This window comes from Cygnus atratus, chromosome Z (genome assembly GCF_013377495.2).
Source record: "Cygnus atratus isolate AKBS03 ecotype Queensland, Australia chromosome Z, CAtr_DNAZoo_HiC_assembly, whole genome shotgun sequence".
In the NCBI taxonomy this organism is placed as follows: domain Eukaryota; kingdom Metazoa; phylum Chordata; class Aves; order Anseriformes; family Anatidae; genus Cygnus; species Cygnus atratus.
In genome coordinates, this window is record NC_066396.1 from 74,529,759 (window position 1) to 74,553,702 (window position 23,944).

Consider the following 23,944-nt stretch of genomic DNA (forward strand, 5'->3'; position numbering starts at 1 on the left):
AAAAAAATTAAAAAAAAATGAGAAAATGGAATTTTCAGCACTTTCATTATGCAAAACCTTTCAGCAGAGTCTCATAAAAAACATGACTCAGCATCCCTGGGGCAAATGGACACATTACCACTTTTTGTACACTCTGGGCTATTTCTCAGCTAGCATTCCATCTACAGTAGATTAAAAAAAAACAACCAAACAAACAAAAAATCCACTATTATTTGTTTTGAATATGCTTTCCTGTGAAGGGAAAAAAATCCTTCAAAGAATTACACAGAATTGGATCATGCCCAAAATACATGCATTCAGATGAAAATAATCATTCCTTCTGAAATCTGTAGCCCTACAAATCATTTTCAGTATGCAGAACAGCAGTAATTTTTAACTAGTAAATCTGAAAACTGAAAATTTAGGTAAAGCCAACATGTTCCATGGCCTGTTACACCATCTACCTACTAGCAGAAAAAGCTTCCCTTATGAAAAATGTCAGATTCACCCAGCATATATTTGCATAAGGGTTAATTTGCCACAAATACCTAGGGGCAAAATTGGTTTTCTATTGGTTACTATATTCCCTGAGAATCTCTTTACAATATTCTTGTGCCCATTTATAAATATTTTCACATAATTTAAAGCATATTTGCATGAAATAGCTTAAGATCTCCACAGTATGTAATCCATTAATGATTATTCTTTTAAACAAAAGCATTTGTATTTAGAAGAAGTGCTAAGAAGCCCAACTATAACTCATTCTCAGTGTTGTTTATGCATATTCATTTAGGTTAGGTATATATCCAATATAATGGCAAGCAGTTCAGCCAGGGATTACTAATCACAATCCATCTCTTTCCTAATGCAACACAGCCTTTCACTGTTTGTTTCTTTTATTGCATTGAATCCTTTTCAGCTCAGCAGCACTAAAAGCAAAAACGAATGAAGAAAGCGTCACCTTTCAGAAATGCTGGGTCATTGCATTAGGTTTTTCAAATGTCTTCTGCTCTGGGAGATGAGGTGGCTCAGCAGGGACTGCTAGGATGGAAATGTATCAATGCATTCCTCATCTTATTAAAGATGCCAGTATGATCTTTGCAGTCTGTACTGATGCAATAAGTGCTAAGACAAGCCATTTACTGAAGTTGTGAAATGAATAAATACCACAGCTCATAATCAGATAAGACATTTCCAGGATAGATAATTTTGCAGTCACCCCCTACAGACACTGCAAATGACAAAATAACTACTAGAAATAAGGAAGTAATATCAGACACAGAGCTTTGCTTCAGGCTTTTTGTTTCACATCCATTCTTGTATGAGGTTGTTGTTGATCTGGTAGTCTTCCAAAAGAAGAGCTGTATAATCTCATTTGCAATGAGGCAAGTCTAGAAGGCCAGTGAACTCAGGATTGAGTTGGGAAAACCCAACAGCCTCCCATGTACCACGTAAAATAACCTGGCGGCCAAAGGAAGTCCAGTGGTGTTTGCTGGGGACTGCTCAAGTACTGGTGTCTGTACCTGTGAGACACCTGCAGGACCCATCCTTTGGGTTAAAAGTCCTTATTTACCCCATGACATATTTAAGCAGGTGATTTCGCTACCCAGGAACCACCGTGCACACTACCGTCCTCTGTTTGCATTTGAAGGAGAAAGGGTGGCTATTCTGCCCTCCTTTCTTCTCTGAAATGTTTAATTAATGAAATGACTGCCTCAAAATGCTGTGCAACAGCAGTCTTCAAAAACAAAAACAAAAACAAAAACAAAACACCTGCACTTCAGGCAAGAGATTTGCCTCATCCCTGGGGCACCATGAACCAAGGCATCGGGATGTGGCTCAGTTATGTGTTTCTCTTTGCTTGCAGAGATCAAAGCATTTGACAACTATTATATTCCCAGCCCCAAGAGAGGGAAAAGGTGAGAAATGGGTAAAGGGAAGGAAAGAATGTGTAAAGGGAAGGAATTTCTCATTTGGAGTTTTATTCTGATGTTCCTTCTTTCTTGTATCCACTGCAATAGTGATTTTTGGCCTTCAGGTTGTATTTCATGTCTGTCTCTTCTGCTGAGAAAATGGCAGTGATGAGAGAAAGCCCTGTTCTGTGCATGGGGAATTTAAGGCAGCTCTTTTTGGGTGGACATTGGTCTAGTTTGTAGTCTATTTTCTGTCCACACTCTGTGAGCTTTAACTATAAGGCATTTAATAAACTGATGGTCTCACAGCGGCATCTCTGCATTACTCCTGGGGTTTGCACTGCCTTAGGTGGTGTAATTTTGTCTGTACCACACCTGTTAATTGACATTCTCTGGTTAGAAACACTATAGTACCAGGATTAGGGAGAAAAAGAAAAAAAAAAAAAAGCTTATCAAGTAAAGCCAAACTCTCACACCCTGGTGTAAAGCAGACTTCCTATTACAGGAACCTGTTTAAATTGCATCCTTTCAGAAAATTTATACCATTTCCAGAGATCGCTGGCCAGGACAAGTGGGGTGCTTTACCTGACACTTGATACTACACAACCATGGCTTTTCCTGACAGCCTCAACAGGAAACAGGGTGATTGTTCTGTGACACATGGTACAGCTTCAGGATGATTGATGCTCTGCATTTGTCAAGCCGACGTACGTGGCAAAGAGCAGAGAATTACATGGTTTTCTTGTCTGTAGGGTGGTGTCCTGAAATTGCTTGTCTGAAAGATGATACAAAAGAGTGTTGGACATTATTGCCTGCCTGAAAGACTACTTAATGTTACTCATAGCCTTAAAACTGGGTTTTCAGTTATCATACATGTCATATAACAAGCTACAACTGACTTAGTGGGTACTCACAGACTTTGGCAGAAACGTGACAAAATATTTTTGATCATGCCTAAATTAAAGTGTAGTTATTGTGCACGAGGAAAACAGAGCTGAGGATGGCCATGTTCTTGGCATGGTAGCACCTTGCAGTCATCCCACAGTGACCCACCCGTAGTCGCCACATCTCTCTCCTCAGAGTGATCCCAATCAGATAATAAAGGGTCAAAGGTGTGGGAGTTCCTGTTCTTTGTTTTGGAACACAAACACGGCACAGGTGGAGTGGATGGTCCACCGTTTTCTCCTGATATGACCTTTCCCAAAGTCATAAAGCTATTTTGATGGTTTTATTTTATTCTAATTTAATTTAATTCAATTTTACTTGATTTTATATATTTATGTTTGTCTTAGCAGGAAATCCTGCAGCAACAAAGCTAAAATGTCAGTGTAACAGATATGAACCATCTCCCCTGAGTAAGCAATGGTATCTTAAGCTCCTGGGTGTAACCTCTGAAGAGTGGGCTTGGTTGTCCTCGTAGCACCACCCCAATGGCTAGCCCCACACAAGCCATCTGGAATGGCATTTGGAGGTGACCCGGGTCTTAGTTAAAAATTGCTTTTTCTTGTCACTTATTTGACTAGCATGCTATATGCTCTACACACAAACACTCAAATCCTACCTATCACCAGTAACCCAGGTTTACTGCGAATATCTGTTATTTTGTAGCAGTTTAGACTCCGTAGAAAAATTCCTTCTCCCAAATGGACATCCCATGGAGGAAACACCCTTTAAATAACTCAGCTGTAACTCCATCAGTTACACTGTCTTCTCTGGGCTACCATCACAGATGACAGGGTCTGTGCTGGAGTTGCCTTGTTTCTCCAGTATCTGTTTGCAGAAAATGTTTTTTTCTTCCTGTATCAGAGAGCTATGTTAAGACCTGATTCCACCAGTTGGTTATAGACTTGACTTCTTGTCTGCAGGGGTTCACTCAAACTAAGACCTACACTATAGTCCATTCCTTTGGTACCCATTTCCTTTTCTAGGGATTGCATGCCCCACTGGCTTACATTATCAGGTCTTCCCACAAAAAACATCTCCTACTATGTGCTGTGCCTGGTGGAGTGATGGACAGATCTGTGCTGGACCTGTTTCCAATGTGAGGTAGGATTCCTGGACCACTGCATAGACTGAGCAAGAGCAGGAGCAAAAGAAGACACAAGGGAGAGCAGGAGCAAATGAAGCCACAAAAATCAATGTTTCATTTGTTTGCACCGAAAACCATGAAATGCCATTGCCATTTTCAGTGATCCTGTGCAAAAGCACTGTGGATTTATTATGCTTCAGATTTTTCTCCTTCACAAAAATGACTAAAAGAAGCTCTTTCAGACATAGATAAAGCAAGCCCGGTTATCAACGGGTAGGCAAAAAAAAAAAAAAAAAAATGCCAGCACATTAAAGAGATGAACGAATCATTTGGGAACTGGACTTTGACAGCTGAATTAAAAAATAAAGCACCGCCAGGAATTATCAACAAAAGCTACCCACTTAATTATGCAGCTGTGTCACTTCACAGGCCTGAGGCACCTCAAGCCAACCCTTCAGCACCAGCAGCAGCACGATCTCAGCACAGATAGATGTGCTGTACCCACCTAGAGCCTGCACAGCTTGAGCCCTGATGAGTCAGGCTGCAGCAACCAAGACTCCAGCAGAGGTTAGGCAGATGTGTGTGTACAGAAGGTCATATAATGGCTGCATGACCATGCTGCAGCTTGTGCCTGTCCTACACGAGGTACCTGCCACAACCAGGGGGATGAAGCCAGCCCTCTGGTTTGGATGTAATCATGCTGAAGCATCGAATTCTGCACTGTTTTCAGTGCTATGCAATGTCATGGTGAGATACCTGAGCTAGCTTAGACACCACCAGCAGCCATAAGGGCAAGTGGTCAACTAAGTGAGTACTTACAGAGCTGCTCCAGTCTGAGCTCCATCCTGCTGCAGCTGCAATGCAATCAGCACCCAGGTTTAGATCTACTTGGGGGATTTTGTAATTCATCTGCAGCAGAGCCTGCATCCAGCAGATACTGCTGAACATTTTAACCCTGCATAACTGTGTCATTTCTATATTAGAGAATTAAAGCAGGAGTTTCACCTGATAATTTTTATACACCACCCAAATACTACATTAATTTTCTGCTTTCCGGTCATGCTTCTTTGAGACCTAGGAATGGTGTGACCATCAGGAGCCAGACCTACTGTCAGCAGTAAGCACATGTCCAGTCACAGTGTGATTCATTCCGTTCAGATAAAGGCTGCTCTTTCATGCTTTCTCTAGCAGTACTGTCGTCCACTTGTGTTAATAAGCACCTATTTCTTGTCTTGTCACTGACAAACAAGAGAAGAACCTGAAGAATTCTGAAGAACGAAAGTTCATTTCAGATATCCAAATGACACTAGTGACTATTTTTAAACACTTCTGATTTCAATATGTTTTCCAGTAGAGAGGTGGTTATACAGGGTTACAATAACCTCTGCCTGTAGAGCTCATTCCTTTAAAGGGTCTGTACTTTTTGCTGGTAAAAAATAAATTTGCTGGTAAAAATAAATCCACAAAGGGAAGCTTTTCTCCTGCAGTTGGATCAGTAAAAATGTTTTAGTACAGAGTAGGCATAACTTAACTATCTTTAATATGAAGGACTGAATACTTTTTGCTGGGCCTGTGACAAAGGGAACATGGTACCGTTCTACCAGGACTTCTAGATCAGTACAATCTACAGTATATTTCACAGTCCTTTGAAATTTCTGTCTCACCACCTATACAGTTATTCAGACTCAGCTTCATCTTTTTCAGTGTATTTTTTTCCTTAGAAAGTGTTTTATTTTTTTAGCTTACCAATCTTTTCAGGACTTTGTTACCATACTGAGGCGAGTCTCTCTTGATGCAGACTGACAGCTATAGAGGAGGTAGAGCAGATAGCTCAAGCCCAGGCAGTCTCACGTCAATGACACTTGAGTTATGTCAAACCCTTTTCCACTGATTCTTCTACATGCATAGTATCCAGCAAGGATCATTTCAGTATACTTCGCTTCCACTGTCTCATAGCTATAACTCCTTTTGTATCAGATGGTCTTCATCATCTGAAGGACTTGTAAGGAGAAACATGGACATTGTCCAAATCTGACTCCAATGTCTTTTAAATTGGCTTTCACCTTCCACTCCAAATTTTCTTTTAGACTATTAATGTCATTTTAAGGTCATAAGCTACTCCAGTTGCTTGACCTTGCCAACCTAACGTTACAACATTTAATTTGTTCTAATTGCAGCTCAGAGTGCCAATTACAAAGGAATCAGTTGTAAAGCTCAGCTTTATCTGGCCTTGAACACATTTTTTATGTTGTTATTTTTTCAAAATACTTTTTTTTTTTTTTTCCCCTACTGTTTGGCAGTACACCTGGCACCCTTGTCAAGTTCTTTCCTGCCTATGGCAACAATAACAGGTCTCAGTAGATGCCATACAAGTCTGACTTTGACATTGTTTTTATCCATGTACATTTGCTTTTTAATTCCTCACACTTTCTTCACCTATTATTTCCTCTCTCTTTCTCAAGCACTTCATTTATTTAATTGTCTTTCTGCACATTTGTCATACCAAATCACTTTTCTAGTTTGAGTTCTTGTAGCAATCTGGTGCACGGACGTGATTCCCAAGTGCCTTACAGTGCAGAGGCATGTATCACTTCACCCTACAAAGCCCATATGTGTACATGGCTCTGAGCATGCTTCACATTTGTAACGTGCTGATCTGTGTCCTTCATAGTCAGTCTGACCATATCGCTTGTGCATTAAATTCTTGGACAGCTACAAGCATTTTTCTGACATGCACTTTTCTATAGTGAGAAGGTGACACACGTGCCAGCAGACTATTGTCCACTGCTGAATGTGGCTGAAAAACCCTCCTTGGGGCTTTTCCTTTTTCTTCAGTTGCAACTTCTCAATAAAATCGGCAACAGCTGTCCCTTTCTTATCAGTCGGGACTTCTGATTGCACATCCAGTCTTTGTCTTCTACCGACCACCAGCTGGGATTTGCATTATTTTTTTCCTGAGAATTCACATACTGCAGTGGTTTAAAAAAACAACACTGGGAAGGTGACGTGCTTTTCAAACTGCGGATTTTAAAAACGGGAGGCTAAGACTTGCAATGCCCACTGGGTGGCTCCAGACACTGAACCTTGCTCCTCCTGTAGCTACTTCTGCCTACACAGAGCTACCCCGGCTCTCTGGAAATGCATGGAAGAGCTGACTGTTAGCATGGATTACGGGGCAGGGCCTGGGCAATACAACACGTAATGAACCGGATAGATAAATTATTAATGGTTATTGATGACTGTTTGCATCACAGCAGTGCCCAGTGGCACTGTGGAGGATACCTGTGCAGGAAGGAGCGTTAGGGCCTCAATTCCACCCATTGCATTTGAAGCACTTAACTGAGACACCCATCTTCAAGGATGCACAAGCTTTGCAGGTTGATGCTCTTTCCTCACCGAGAGCATGGGGAGACAATGCTCTAAATGGAGGTTCTTACTTAAACTCCTGGAGTTATACAGGATGAGTCTGTGCCTTTGGGAGAAGGGAGTTACTAAGGAGCAAAGACACAGTTGTGTTTTCCTTAGCTCTGTGTGCATGTGTACGTTGTATGTCCTGGTCTGGTCATACACAGCACCTAAATTTAGGTTTGGCAGAGTAGGGTAATGGCCTGTCATTGAAGCTGAACACAGACTAAATAATCACTGTGAAACACCAACACAAACAACTCAGTTGGCTCTGTTACCTAGCTCTGTGCCTTCTCTTTGTAAACAACACTGCAGGTTTCTCATCTGTTTCAAAATTGTTCAAGTCTATGTCACCCACTTGTGAACATGTCTTTCTGATATAGAATTTCCTTGATTATTTATTTATTTATTTATTTATTTTTATTTTCCAGCCACCAAATGCCACATAGACGTCCAACTAACTGTCTGGAAGGAACTGTTGAGCTAGGCCCTGCACACAAGCCAACCAATCCAGGATTCCAGCCAAGCCATGTCCAGGAATGATAAGCCTAACTCTAACAAGGAAAGGAATGTAAACGAGTCCTTTTTGTTTTACTCAATGAAACAATCTAATTTGGCCTGTGATAAAGATTTAATTCAGATGTAATGAAGTCAACAATTTCTACTCTTTATGTTATCCCACAATTTACTGCTTCAGGAAACCCCTGTCAGTTCTACTAGGCTTAAAAGAAGTGAGAAAATCTTAGATGGCTCTGCACACAGAAGGGATGTGGTGATCCAGTATGTATGGTAAATAGATTAAGAGATTTTCCCATCTTGCAAACAGCATTGCACAGTCATGTAAATCTTTTAGCTTTGAAATATTAAAACTGAGGAGTGCCTGAAGTTTTGTACTACTGGTGGATCTCATCTAGCATGGCAACAGAAACCTGGACTTGGGCAACCTGTAGCTTCCACATTACTGCATGACTGTAATGACTAAAATTGCTCTTTTCTTGATGGATCTGGTCAAAAGATTAGGACACAAGGGAAAAGCATGGATCTGTGACAGGAGAGGGTCATGCTGGGTGTTAGGAAAAGGTTCTTCACTGAGAGGGTGGTTGGGCACTGCGGGAGTGGTCATGGCACCGAGCCTGCCAGAGTTCAAGAAGTGTTTGGACAGTGCTGCCAGACATAGGGTCAGGTGTTTGGGTGGTCCTGTGTGGAGCCAGGAGTTGGACTCGAGGACCCATGTGGGTCCAACTTGGGATACTCAATGATGTTATGATTCTAAGGGGCCGTAACTGCCCCTTTCACCAGGGGCTGTAGCATGTGCTCTACTGTATTAAAGGTTTCAATACATATGGAAATTGATGCTAATTTACAGTGCGTTAGTTTCCCTGAAAAAGTAGTTCTCAAAAACTTCTTCTGTCCAGAGCAGATTTTAAACCTAAGTGTGTCTTCCTTCTTGAGGAACATGTCTCCTAATCCATAGCATACTGACACGGATGAAGTGTCAGAAACACTTGTAGAAATTCCTTGACATGTACTGGTTACTGGTGGAGGTCTGAAATTTCCTATACATTTTTTTTTTCCTGCCAGATTAGTCAGATGGGTGTCTTTATGCAGATCCATATGTGGTAGACATATCAGAGGAGAGCAGACATAGCTGGAGTGGAGGGAGTCTGTTCCCATATTGAACAGTCAATCCTTTTGTCTTTTTTATTAGATACATAGGCATCACTAAATAATTACAGACTAACAATGCTTAGGAGTAGTGGAAGATCCTTAAATTTGTATTCAGATCACCACCACTTAAGCAACTCTGCTCTTTTAAGTATGGGTTGAGTTTCAGAACCAAGGCAATAAGCTATGTTACTCTCTCTCTCTCTCCCCTTTCCATTTCTTCCTTCCTTCCTTCCTTCCTTCCTTTCTTTCTTTCTTTCTTTCTTTCTTTCTTTCTTTCTTTCTTTCTTTCTTTCTTTCTTTCTTTCTCTTTCTTTCTTTCTTTCTTTCTTTCTTTCTTTCTTTCTTTCTTTCTTTCTTTCTTTTTCTTTCTTTCTTTCTCTCTTCTTCCTTTTCTTTCTTTTCTTTCTCTTTCTTTCTGTGCCACATCTGAATATATTGTACCATATATAAAAACCTCAAACCCATTGCCACCCAGCAACTCTTAACCCATTTCTCTTCTGAGATCATCCTGCAAGTCCAAAGGATTTCTCTAATCATACCACAGAATGGGTTACTTTGGAAATCTGAGACTTCCTGTTGTTGAGGCTTTTAGCCTGTTTTTGTTTTGTTCTCTGTTTTCCTAAGAAATGTATCACATGTGAAAAGCACCCCAGCAAAAGCTCTGTGGGAGGGGAAGGATGTGATGTTTTGGAAACCACAGTCCCCAGGGGCTGCCAAAACTGAAATCCATGCAACTTCAGCACATGAACTCTGATATTGATCAGTCTTAGTGGAGAACCAGACAGAGGTTCTGGGGGCAAACAGCTGCTCCTGCGCTGAAAGTTTGATCTTCCCTCATAAGGAGAGCAGAATCGGTAGAGACTGCTATGGGAAGATGAGACATTTTTGTTATTTCGCTCTTGGAGAGCACTCCAGCACAACTGTTCAAACAGGCAGTATGCAGAGGCAGACCAGCGTCTGTCTACAAGCTGCATCTGGCACTTTAGGTAAAACCCCAAAATGCTGAGTAAACAATGTCCCCTCTACACCTGATCTTTTTCTCCAGCTGCTATCAGTGTGGAAGTTGCAAAACATTCATGCTTTTGTGGGCCATGCACTTGGAAGACGTGGCTGTCTGCACTAGCACACATTCATGGCAACTCTTCACATCTCTCTGGAGGCTGACTGCAGGGAAATTGATGAGAACTTTATAACGGGAGCATTATGGCAATGACACCTCATGTCCTGGTTTGCACCTTGTGCTCCAGGGGAGGTCTGAGCAGCTGGTTCTGACATCAGTCAATCCCTCTTTTGAAGGTGTTCACTCACATCTGTCTGACACATGCTCTCTCTGTTATGCAAAGACTATTAGTGCCAGTTGCAAGAAAGACAGAATTATAGTCAGAGTTCCCAGCCTGAGACATGCTTAGCATTTATCCTGGGAAAAAGAAGCAGGAAATAAAACCCTGATATCAGAAAGAAATGAAAAAGTGGACACCAGGAGAGAAATTGGTGAAGGTGCAGCAGCTGTGATAAGCTCAGCCAAGCCCTTTGCCTGTATGTGCGGGACACTGCAATAAGAACAGACTTTAGCGTAGACCCCAGCTAACACCACAGATCTGTGATGCACTCATAGTCTGTTAATAAGATAGCGCATTAATAAAATATTGTTTTCTGCATCTCAGATCAGCTTGGCGAGCATTTTCTTCTCACGGCCTAGCCCAGCCTCTCGGGGAATACCCAGACGTGAGCATTTACCTGGAAAGATTCCAGCACACTAATATAATGAGACAATAATCCTGCCAGCTTTGGAGAAGCTTCAGTCCCATTTGGATATGCATCTACCTTGATTTGGACTTCTGTCTAGTAGCTGGTAATCAGGAACAAGCCAAACACAGTAAAATAACAGAGAGACTTGTGCAGTCAAAACACCTTTTGGTCGATAGATGACTGTCATCTCTCTTCCTCCTGCAGTGCTCATCTCCCATGTGTGAGCTGACAGGGGGCCTCTGTGTTGGTCCATCAGATTAAGTGCTTTTCTTGGCTGGAGGCTCTACTTCTCCCACTGTCCCTCCCACAGGCATCCTTCAGTTCAAGATATCTTTGAAATACTTCCCAAACTTTTCTAAGCATGGAAGCAAGCAGCAGGGCAGCACTGGGACATGAGCTACTGGGCAGGAGGCAGTTTCTGCATGTACGCACCACCACCCCACACCAGCAAGGCACCAGCAAACAACAAACACACATTTGTCCCAAGGAAAATCTTGGTACTAATGGTCCAAAACACAGATCTGCCCCTGCTGTCATTAATGCCAGGGCTTTTCCTCCACACAGCACCACTGAAGCAAAGTCTTCTCCTGGAGGAGGAACAACCACAGCTCACCACCAGTATGGGCATGGGTGAAACACTCCAGCACCCCAAAGGTTTCTTGCAAATGCTGGGAGCTGTACATGCTGACAGCTGAGTGACTCTGAGTAAAGGGCAGGACACACACACACCTTGGCCTGCTCTGCTTCAACCTTAAGAGCTGCCCCAGTGCCAAAACACCACAGGTTTCTCCTGTGTGTGCAGTCTGAGGATCCTCTTAACACCTACCGGTCTATGCTGTCCTGCTGCTTCACGTGTTCAGCAGGCTGCTCTGCTGCGAGCAGTCTGTCCTTCCACGGAGCTGACAGGCACCCCGTCGGCCTTTGGAAACACTTGCACCAGTGATTTCTAAAGGGGTATGCCAGTTTACTGAGGATTTAGCCCTGTGATTTTCTTTTCTCCAGGAGCTCAATGGGTCCACTCATGGCACCTCATGCTGGCGTCTGTCATTGAGTGAGGAGATATGTTGCCACAGAGTATTTCGTGTTGACATGCTATCTGAAAGCTTCAGAGCAATGAAAACTCTTCACCTTTTGTAGTAAACACAGGCCACCGGCACGCACTGCAATGTAATCTAGTAAAACAAAATAGTTTTGGGAGCCTTTCAAATACTGTGAGGGAACAGCAGGCTGTGGGTGGGCTGCTGTGCTCTATGAATGCTGCTTGCTAATACCCAGATGTCGAATGCCAACTTTCCATTCACTGCTGAAAAGTAACAGACTGTCATGTGGTAAAAATAACCATGGGAGGCATGCAACACATTCCAGTGCTTATTTCACCTACAACATGCCATCGGGAATGTGTCTGTGAAGGTTCACTGGGCATCGGTGTCAATGTTATCCCAAACAACAGGTTTTATGTCTCTGATTCAGCGAGTGTGTTCAAGGGAAGGAAAGTATTTTTCAGTCATTTGTGACTCCTTTGCTAACATTTAATCAACATCTAAGGCAACTGCAGAAAGCAGGAGATCACTTTCTCACAGTGCAACAATGGGAAAGAAGCACAGGGAAGGCCACTTTCCTCTAATACTGACCCAGAATCTTTCTGAGAACATGGAAAACTAAATTAGTTTTAAAGCTTCCCCGTGACTTAATGCAAGAGATCTTCTAAGTCCATGTCTGGCTCTGTTCTGCCTTCTACACAATGGTACCACCAATCTTAAAGCCAGGTTTCAAGCAGAAATGCCTTTTCATCCTTACCTCTACTGGTAGATTTTCAGCCCATTTAGGACTCAATCAGTGTTATAAGAGTCCAGTTTTTATGTCCCTACTTTTATTTATTTATTTATTTTATTATTTTTATTTTTATTTTATAAAGACAGAATGCCAGCATTTTCACATAGGGCAGCATAAGTTTTATTCTGAGGACTCAAGCTGGACAAACATGAATGCCAGAGGTCTAGGACTAAAACTTGCTTCAGATCTGCTTACTCTTCTATTTCCACTTTAGATGTAAAGACTTTTTCTAGTGTTTATATGCTTCAAAATCTCTAAAGATATTAAACTAATCCCAATTATGAAATGATCATTGTCTGTAATCCACTGCTAGATGGATCCTATTACTGCATTTTGTCTTAATCTTTCACTCCCTTTTATTTGAACTTGTATGTTCATCTTGTACTTCTATGTACTTTTGGTGGGAATTATCAGCATAATTGTGTGATATCATTTCATTATTTGTTTTGCATTCTTTACTGTGGTCTGTTCTGCTTTATTTCTCTTTTTATGATGCTGGTATTTTTTTCAGTCACTTGGCATGAAATGCCAGAAATCCTGACTAGTGTAGGCATTCTTCTTCCAAACACTTTTGCAGATGAGGGAGCTCATTAAGTCATTATACTTACTCATGTAGGTTTACTCATATGTGCATATCCTTGTAGACTACAAACTGAAGTATATGCTTTGTTATATCATGATAACATGGAAGTCTAATATATAAACAGTGGTCTGTACATTCATGCATTTTTTGCTGCCCCCGTTGAAATTAAACATCTCCCACATGGAGGAGAACTGGTTACACTAGCTTAAGACTAAACATTGCAATCATGTGTACATCTTGCAAAAAACCTTGTTTTAGTGGGCAAGCTGCTTAAAAATGAATTAGAAAAAGCAATACTGGACTGAAGCATCCCTACTGTGTTCAAGGCCTTCAAGTCCATATACAAATCCATAGCTAGCTCTACTGTTGCCCAAAGGAAGAGATGTTTGGTACTTCTGGACAACAGTCCCACAGGAGCCCACATCCTCATTTACGAATGTTAGTCTGGTCTCAGCCACTGTCTCCTTCAGTCTTCCGCTCTAACTCTTGCAGTTCACTCAGCTTGCCAGACCTACTGTTTATGACTGGCCTGCAAATACAGGCTGATATTTCTTTTCTGCCATGGGTGTTCATGGAGCAAACTTAGAGGTATGAGAAATGGAACTTCATGAGCACTCAGTGCAAACAGAAGAAATGGTGTTCCCTGATATTAGGATGGGATGTTCTGTTGCAAGAGGAAAGGCATGACTGCATGCTCCCTCATGTTAAAGCAGAGGATGGATGCTGGCTTTGTCAAGAAAGCTTCACCTTGCTCTCACAGTAAGTGCAAAAACTGCTTATTTTCCAGAAGGGAGAAGCCAGCACGTGTGCCACAAGGCTTTTTCAAAGACAACCTCTGTGCTTGCTCAGATGATGCAGTGTGACTTTAATAAATGTTCACGATCCCTGGCACATTGGTCATACAGTGCCCTGGCTGCCTTAACTTTACGGCTGGTCGTACGGTAGTTTCCTATCCTCCAGGGTAACCAGCTCAGTCTGTCCTCTGTTGGCCTCACTGAGAGGGTTTGGACTGTTTCACTGTGGACCCATGATTTTGTTTAATATGCACTTCCAAAGGACCACCGTGCCTCTGCAATGTGAACATAAGAAACATCTCCCTGTAATCCTCTCCTCCAATGCCCTTCCAGGAACAGAGAGGGAAAATGGTGTGCAGGAGGAAAACAAATGCTTTCAGGATGAGTTCATTCTGCTTCACCCCTCCAGATAATGGACTTGACATCTTCTCTCTTCCTCTTACTCCTCCTATTGCCTTTTACCTTCCCAGACTATCTTGGTGGGCTCTGTTTGTAAGGGTCATGTTGTCACAGATGCCAACTGAAATTGAACTAATGACCTCAAACTCTACTTTTTATCTCTAAAGTCCAGGTGTAGTATTGCCTCGTCAAAATCAAAATACTTTTTGCTATCTTTGGAGTTCCTTCAGAAAGATGACAGGGAAGTTCAGCATGCCAGCAAGGCTGTCAAGCAAATGTCTTTTCAGTTCAGTGGCAATCAGCTGACCTGCCATTTGTGGCCACAGCTGAAGAGAGCTCCTTTATTTCCAAATATTTAATACTTTTTCTCATGGTTGCAGTTAAAGAAAAATAAAATAAAAGAAAAAAAGAAAAACAAAAACACAGGGACAAAGGTTTTACACAGACTTTCATCCTATGCTTTTAATTAACGAAGCAAAGCTCATAAGCACACAGGTCTCTTTGCCTTCAGTGGTGGTACTCTCATAGCTGAACCTGAGCACATGCTGAAGTGTTTTGCTGGATGAGGTCAGAGCACTTAGCACCTTGAGACATTCAACACTGGATGAAATATGTATTACAATACTTATTTCTGAGTATTAGTCCATGTGTTCTTTCTATATACTGCATTAATTTATGGAGTAAAACATCAGGTAGTGTATGAAATTAAATCTATCTTGCCTTATGCTACCACAGATGAACAATACACATATTCATATTAGATTTAATGAATAGTAATAACAGGACAGAGACCAGTATTATGAGGCAATCCTCACATTCATGCAGATCTATTACTTCCGCATAGGAGCTGTTTAGTGTCATCCAAACTCAGGGTGGGTCTGCTTGCATATGTCCCCAAAGAAACCTTCTCAGTGATTTCTCCAAGAGATTCCCCCCTCCCCCCCAAACAAACAAACAAACAAACAACAACAACAACAAAAATGACATAAGCAAATAAAATTCACCAGATGCTAGGCTAGTCTTGGACTACCGGTCCTATTTGCTTTCTTTTCTCATTTGCTGTTTCAGCTTGCACATTTGTAGAAGATGTGGCACCAGATTTGACCAAATTTCTGCCAATTTTCTGCTAGCTGAAAAAAACTCTAAAATCGTATAGCCTAACTGGCAGAAGGAGCAGCTCTCAAATTTGTTTTGTGAGGGATAAAACCATTTTTCTTAAGAGCTTTGGAGTACATTGCTTGGAACAAAACAAAGGAAAAAACAACACAAAAGAGTACAAACATCGACTTAGTGTGCCATGGGAAACTGATAAAAGGAAATGATTCTAATGCCCAAACCTTGCTTCTGAAAGCTGTAGATATTTGATCTGCTGGTGGCATCTGCTGTTGCATTTTGAAAAGTCATTTGCACCAGAGAAAAGTGAGCGCAAAAGAGTGCCACCACTTTGAACTCTTTTTGGCTGTAGGAGGTGTAAAGCAATGGAGAATCCCACAAGTGTTGATTGAATTATACAAGTGCATCTTAAAGGGGAACTCATCCCCCTTTTTAGCTCCCTGATGCGAAAAATCTGTCCAAGTCTGTTCAACACAAAGATACCACTAAGACTCTACCTTGCAAATCACGGAGGTCATGTGGGACATGTAAAATTTGGGGTCTGTCTGCCTGTCCCTTACACCCTCCCCTAGGCATGTGCTATTAGCTGCTACTAGAGAAGGGGATGGTGCCAAAGGTTGGGAAGGTTTCTGGCTTAATTTGGAGTGCCTATTCTTACGCAAAGCAAAGGGAAACTGTCCCTACCTGTGTATATTTTCTTCCAGCTTTTTCACCTTCAGCTCATCCTCTTCTGACTGCCTCCTTCTGGCTTCTTCCTCTTCTGCAGAGCCAGCAGGAATTCCCTGCAGCAGCCATTTTTCCCGAAGAGCTTTTGACTGGGAAGAAAAGGAAATAGCTTTAGCCACAGAGAGAACAAAACTCTCTTAAGACTGAGAAGGAGCTACATGTATATCTGAATTTTAGATCGCTCCCATTGAATTACTGATTACTGCTTTGGACAGTGAGTTTTGGACAGTCTGTTAGATGTTTATCCAAATTTAGGAGTATCAGTTTTACAGGATAGACTATATTTACAATCAGTGCCTAAACCTGAAGTTATTTTTAGTTTTTAATAGAAACAAGAGTTCAAACCACCCAAATGAGACAGTCCAGCAAGGAGTAAAGTCTTTGAACAAAAGTCTGGATCTCTTGCAAACGATAAGGCATGTACTGGAAGGAATGAACTCATAACCTTCTTAGAGCTTCAAAAGCAGCGTGCTCTAAATGTAATGCACTTAATGAAAGATAAAATCACTCTACTATTAAATTAATCAGAGATGTTCTTTTTGATGTATACAGTGGAAGTGTCTCTATATATTTACCAGCATGCATACAGACACACACAAACATATATCTGTACATTCAAACAAGCTTGCACATTATCTCTTAGCCCAGATGCCAATTAAAACAAGCAAACAAAAATCTTCCAGAAACCACAGGTATACAAGGGTGCAACACTGTTACAGCAAAGAGCAATGACTTATAACCAGGAAAAATTTCTGGGAAGTTTTGTTTTCAACACCAAAAACATGTCGACAACCATACCAGGCCACTGTCTAGTCCAGCTGCAACTCACCCCGGGCAGCTCACCCGTGGAGATGCACTGGTTGCAAGCAATCCTTTCAGCAGCTCATTAGCCTGCGTGCCTTGGCCGAATCCTCCCTGGGAGTTGCTGACAGCACATGGCCTCCTGGAGCACACCCGCTGAAAGGGAGATGATCAGCAGCCCGAAGCCACGCTGGGCCTAGTCCCTTGGCAATAATGAAGCATAGTGGTGGAAAAATTGGTCAGCCAGGGCGACTGACAAAGCCAGACCCTTGCCCTTGCTGGAGAGGGGAGCCTTGATTTTGAATTCCCAAACTGATTGGAAATGCTGGCTCAGGGAGCCAGCTGTGAGCCATGCATCCTTCCAGCAAAGAGGAGACTAATAAGGAAATCATCAGTTCGGAGAAATAGCATTTCAGGGGCTGCCCAAACGTGCACTATCAGCCTTCTCAATGAGGTGCTCATAGCTGGAACAGAATCCGATTTGTGCAAACTGTGTACAAAGAAGGAACACTCACCACCACAAGCAGCCTTCAAACCCATCCCAAAATAGAAAGCTTTTTGACATGAGAGACAGGGCTTACTTGTTAGTTTTTCAGCATATATATAGGCATAGTATCTGTGCACAAGCTATTCTTGTCACTCTGTGGCCTATTTGACATCAGGCAAATAGATTTTAATAAGGCAGCAGACAAAGAGCAATGCAAAACACACAAGTGAATTAGACTTGATAAATGACTCCAGCTTTTACTGACTTTAAATACACAGTGTACCAGAGGATGGTTGGGTGGGTTTTAAGTGGTTTCTGCATGCATGAGGACTTCTGCATGATGGAAAGGGTGTTGTGCTTGTGTACCATGCAGTCATGTTCAACAGTGGCACCTGGGGATGCTAGAGGTGTGCTGTGTTTCATCCAGCTCAGGACATCTGAACTCAGTTTTGCTTTTGGCTACCTCTAAGGTGCTCACAAAACATTAAGGATGGCTATCTCCAGCCACAGCTTCTGCAGTTCACTAGCCCTTTTGCTGCCACTGTCACCTACTAGTGCTTCCTGCTGCCTTTTGCGGGCTAGTAGTAAGATTTCTTGGTGTGACCTTTGCTTTTCTGTTGAATCCAGCTGATTACTGACTAGGAGGAACTTTATCAGATCACCCAGGCCTACTAGCACCATTGAAATGTCCCCTAAGTAGAGGACCTCCAGGTGGTCACACACACAGATAAACAACGAAAGCCAGTTGAAGAGGGATTTACAGGTCCTGACTTCTGATCTCCTGTGTGCTAAACATCTAACAACCTGTGCCTGACTTTGGCATTTAGGAGGTCTCAGCGTTACAGCTCACTGGGTACCCGCTGGGCAACAGCCAGTTCACAGGACTATGAAGGCTCGTGGTTCTTCAAAAATTTTCTGTCTTTTCTTTGAAATGAAATGCAGCCAGCTGCATGCAGAACTGTGTTGCTGCATACATTACACTCAGCTGTGGGCTCAGAGCTGAAATCCTGAATGATGCTTTGTTGGAAAAAAAAAAAGGAAAAAAAAAAGTATTTTCTAAAGATCAAACTCTAAAAATGAAGGCAGCCTTCTCCGTTTTAAACCTGTTTCAGATATGTCTCCAGAAGTCCCAGAAAGGGCCTTGGCAAAGTGCTACTTGGACAGCTCTGAAGACATTCGGTTAGCAGCCACTCCTCGTTTGCTGCAGGAGGACAGATAAAATCCAGGCTTTTTTCAATGTGCTCTTAGAGAATCTCTTTGATGATGTTCAGACAATGAGAGGCCAGTCCCTTCAGTACAACCACTGTACCCCAAGTAAGATATTTTTTACAGATTTTGTTTTGGCCTTTGTTTATGTGAAATATTTGAGCTACAAAATCACGTGATTTCTTTTTCCCAGAAGCCTCTTTTTTGGCCTATTAATAGCATGAATTTGAAATTGGAAAGCATCAATGGGATTTTTTAAAGACTTATTTAGAAACAAGAATGTTATGATCTACTAAAAATCCTCCCTCTTGGGTGAAATGTCAGCATATTTTATCTAAAACAGGAAAAGTGGTAGCTTTGATGTTTTTGGCTCTCCTTTTCGAGATGAAAATGAAGGCAATCATTAAATACTATGCCGAGGAATCCAGACAAGAAGACTCTGAAAAACGGAAACATTTGTGAGAAGCACTTATTGAAATTCAGAGCATCTATTCGCCAAGCTGCTGAGGTTACATGTATTTATACACCCATTGCAAACACAATAGGCAAGGAGACAGGCACGTGTCAGGGGACCACGCACAACCATCCTGCTGGCTGTGGGACCTTTTCTCCCCTACAGGACTCCTGGCACAGTGCTGGGGCAGTAGATAGGAGTGGAATAATCTACCACCTGCTTCGAGCTAACCTTTCCCAAGGAATTTTCATCACAAACCTCTAGGGAAGGCATTGGCAGAGGTGAAGAGACCAAGGGTATGCAGGGTGGAAGAGGGAGGTGGTGGTAGAGTTGTGCTGGATGCTTCACTTCAGCTCCTGGGCACGAGGTAGCCCAGTGAGGCAGCTAGCCCAGCATCAAGACAGGCCAGCCAGATGCAGGACAGAGCCAAATGTGGCTTGGAAGTGAAAGCTCACTGCCAGCTGTCCTCCACAGCTATAAAATTTGTGTTATGCTCCTTGAAAAAGTCTTGCCAAATCTTACCCCAGGAAGTAGAGGAGTTCCTCAAATCTCCTTAATGGAGAATACTGTCATGGGGATGGAGCCCCAGATCAGCTTGCTATATGACTTACTCCAGGTTAACAATCATGTGCATTTGCTTTACTCAGCAGTCTGTAATTAAATTAGTCCCATGCTAGTATTTCAGCATTCCTCATCCTTCAAAACATGAAAAGAGCTTTAACTTCCTACTGCATCTTGGAGCTTCTCTATGCACCAATGTTGTGCTGTATGACTAGAAAATGCAGAAATAACAGAGAACTGCAAGAGTGAGCAGCTATATTATTGTAAAAATAAAAGCATTTTTTTCAGCTTATTTCAATACCAAAATGTGAATATTCTGTACTATTAGAAAGTAACATTTCACCGGTGCAACAAGCAGCTACACTATGTACAGTTTGATGTAACTATTCCTGCATTTACTGGGAGAGTACAATTTCTTCAGGCTAAATCCTTCAGCAGAAATTAGATCATGTCGTTAAAAAGTCTCTCTGTTACTGAAGTGGAAAGGGCACTGGGCTCACAATGCACTAGGTCACCATGGCTCTCAGGTGATTTGGCTTCTCTGCACACAAATGAGATTGCAGAGATACCTGTCAGCTCTGTGCTTATTTTGCTTAACTGTAGGACAGCAGAGTAACTTTTCTTCACCCTGCTGAAAGGAAAAACAAACAAACAAACAAACTAACAAATAAACAGGTCACGATTCTGTGAACAGATCATGGTGAGGACAGAAAAAAGCGAACAGATGTTGGACAGGACAGGAAGAAGTTGTGCCAAATGCTTGAATGCAGTAGACACAGTGACAGCCGTAAATGTGGTGCACAGCTCCCTTTCGTGATATTAATTCCAGTTTCATACTTCAGGACAGTAAAACCCAAGGGCTTTAAGTTTTTTACATTAAGCACTGGCAAGGAAATAAGGCATAACCCCTTGAATACACGTAGCAGAATTGCTGTATTGAAAAAAAAATCTTACTTTCAATGCTGCATTTTGCTTTAATGTTGCATCAGATGTTTAAATATTGGGGAAATTTTATTATAATTGGTAAATCTTTTTAGCATCACTTTCATATGCTGTTATGTCCTCTAAGAGACCATAACCACCACCTCTGGGTTGTCCCTGCTGGCGATATATTCAACCCATCAGTCTTGCTGATTTTGGGCCTCCTTCCATAAACATAGATCATGAAGAAAACACATTTCTAGTGCCACACAAAGGCCATGTCTTCACCTGAGGCCCAGAGGAATTTACCAGGCTTGCTATTTGACTCTTTATGATAACATGAATCCAGTTCTTGAAGTACTGCTACATTTTGAGATTTTTGTTTGTTTCTTTGTTTGAATATTTACAATTGGTTACAGGAGCAGTGTACTCTTACTCTCAAGAGCAGTGCTTGCTAAAGTGGAGTGCTCGTCGGGCTGCTCAGTAGATTTTCAAGGAAGATGATAATCTCAAGAAGAAACAATGGTCAAAAGTTGACCAAAGACAGCCTACTCCAGTAAAATGTGTCTGATTTTGAGAAACTCTTGGATGTAGATGATTCAGGGTACTGATGCTCTTCTGTTCTGTGGAAAATGGGCAATAATGATCACTGGAGTACTTGTGCTGAAATCAGTAGTGCTACATCAAAGGCAATATTACTGAAATATTTGCCAAATTGAAGTTTTGCCACAAATCTTTGCGTTTTGGGGCTTGGAGATCACTGGGCATTAACAATCTAGTGCTGGGAATGAAGAGATTTTTTTTCCCTCAGATGCATACAGTATTTCTACCCTGGACAAAATATGGATGCATGGGGATGGTTCCTCATATTCTCAAATCTATGTTTGTGCCTTTGTGAAAGACATTGTAACAAACACCCTCCTTCATCTGCCAACGTGAACATGAGTTATTTGCCCCAAACATTACTCGTCAGGACACTGTGCAGCCACCCCTGAGGGCTGGATCCAACCTGCCAGTCACATTGCAGTTGCCAGCATGGGCAGAACAGGTTCTGGGACTTGCATTAAGGCAGCCTCTCCTCTGCCAGCAGGACATCCCTTGCTTTCTGAAAAATGGAACAAAAAGTTGTTTGCATGGTCATATTGTGAGTCAGATGCCCTTAACCATCCATAATTAAATATGGAAATTCAGAGAAGGGCTGTGGGCATAAGCTAATGTGACAGGCGGATCCATCTTGAAAAAAAAAAAAAAAAAAAAAAGCAGCTTATCAAAATGTATTCCTGAGTTATGTATTCCTGAGTCTTTCACTTTCTGGTAGTTTCATCTTGACACAGAGATAAAGTGTGGTCCTTGGCATGCTGCTTTGCTGTGAGCTGGATGTGTCCTTGCACGGCATGAGTAGCCGTGGAACAGAGCAGGCAGCAATTTCCAGCTCTCTGTGATGATCTGGGAGACAGCATTATGCTTAGCAGCTAAACTTTCTGTTGCCTTTTCCCTCATCTGAGATACTTGTTATAGCCTACAGAGCATGTCTGCATGATACACAGATAAGATACAAGCACTGCTCATATTAGGGAATGAAGTCGTGCTGAAAAACTTGTCAGCTTGCTTGTAGTCTTGATCTCAGCCACAATGTCATAGCTAGGGTAGGTATAATTCCATGAAAAAATATGTGTTATCTGGTGGAGCTTAGCTAGTGCAAGACTAAAGAGCATGTCCATTAAGCAGATTGTCAAGAGTGTCAAGATTTTATTAAACAAAAAACAATTCTTAGAAATATTTCAAGGAAGTGATGTTTTAAATATGTTTTTGAGAAGCACGCGTTCAGACCAACAGTCGCAGATGTTTTCCAGTGGTCAGTCAATGTGCACACAGGAAGTGCCACGGTGCTGTGGGATCCATGGCTCAGCCCCTGCTTATGCCTTGGCAGGAGGCACAGTGATCTGCAGAAAAGTCACACATGGAGCAGCAGGAGCGGGCAGGGTGGTGGGGGAATAAAAAAAAACGTGATCACCACAGGTATCATAAGCACGACCTGGAATCACTGCAGCCGAAAGACACTGTGGGGATATTCTTCACCCCTTGTTTGTTTGCCAGAGCTGGCACATCTGACAACCCTTCAGCCCCCTTGAGTATTTATTCCTTTCCCTTTCTCAAAGCACATGCTCAGCACAACACCACTGCAGGTAGGAGTGCTTTGAGCAGTGAGATGTAGTGGCAGGAGTGGGTGAAAAAAACACAGTGTGGCCTGTGTTGTTTGTGCTTATGTGGGATGAGCTGGGATGGGATGGGATGGGATGGGATGGGATGGGATGGGATGGGATGGGATGGAGCCCAGCTTGTGTCCCAGGGAGGGCAAGGGGATCTTGATCAGTGTTCCAGGCTTGCAGATGCACTGGGAAGGGGCATCAGCAGTCGGTTGCCCGAAGGATGGGTGGGCTGCTCGCTGGAGCTCCTTCACAGACATCACATGCTCTGTCTGTTTAAAAACTCTCAGGAGCAGAAATTGCAGCTGTACAGATAGATGTCCAATTAGGAACACTTTGGGAAGAAAAAAAGCCAATTGTTTTACGTCCCCAGTGTAAGCTTCCCATCCATTAGCAAGATCACCAGTGTAAATATTTTGTGTGCTTTGCTTTTAAATTGCTCAGGTCCCATATTTTATTTAACTGTGTAAACCAAGCAGACAGTTGTTTCCATACAAAGATGAAGAAGAAGAAATAAAATCCAAGCTCCTTCAGCTGAAAGGAAACCCAACACAGCAAGAGACATTGTCAAGACTGTACGGGAGAAGGAGAAAAACTTGTGTCTCTTCTGCTGAGATCAGTGGTTAGCCACAGAGCTCTGGTCTGCATGGATTAGTCTCAATGAAAGGGATCATATGTATGGATGGATACAAGGAAGAGTTTTTAAAATTCATTAAAGAGTTGAGATGACAGTGAGATAAAAACAACAATAAGGTGAAGGATAACTCAAACAGAGGTTATTTTCTACATATATTTTCATATGTCTGGGCTACCAGGAAGTTCTGCTTGAAGTAACAGGTGAAAACAACCACAATAGCTAAGCTGGACAGCTGGGGGTTATTTTTCATTATTTTTGGGAAGTCTACATCAGGTTTCAGAGCTCTTCAAGACATTGTGAGAGTGATACCTCTGCGCAATTATTCATCATTTCACTTGTGGAGGGATTAAGCACCATAAGGAGAACCAACAGTGAGCATCTGCCAGCGGCTGCTGCGGGGGAGAGAGGAAGGATGAGGGGACTAGACTGTCCCTGTGGGTACATGCTGGCACAGCACAGGGACACAGCTTGCTGATAGG

General features: G+C 42.2%; 1 protein-coding gene across 1 annotated transcript in view; it reads right to left on the minus strand.

Annotated features, from left to right (window-relative positions):
* Positions 1-23,944, minus strand: part of LOC118257006 (A-kinase anchor protein 2-like) — a 257,483-nt gene that overhangs the window by 183,269 nt on the left and 50,270 nt on the right. Inside the window, 1 exon segment of the mRNA XM_035564528.2 lies at positions 16,150-16,280. Coding sequence (XP_035420421.2) covers positions 16,150-16,280 — 131 coding nt within the window.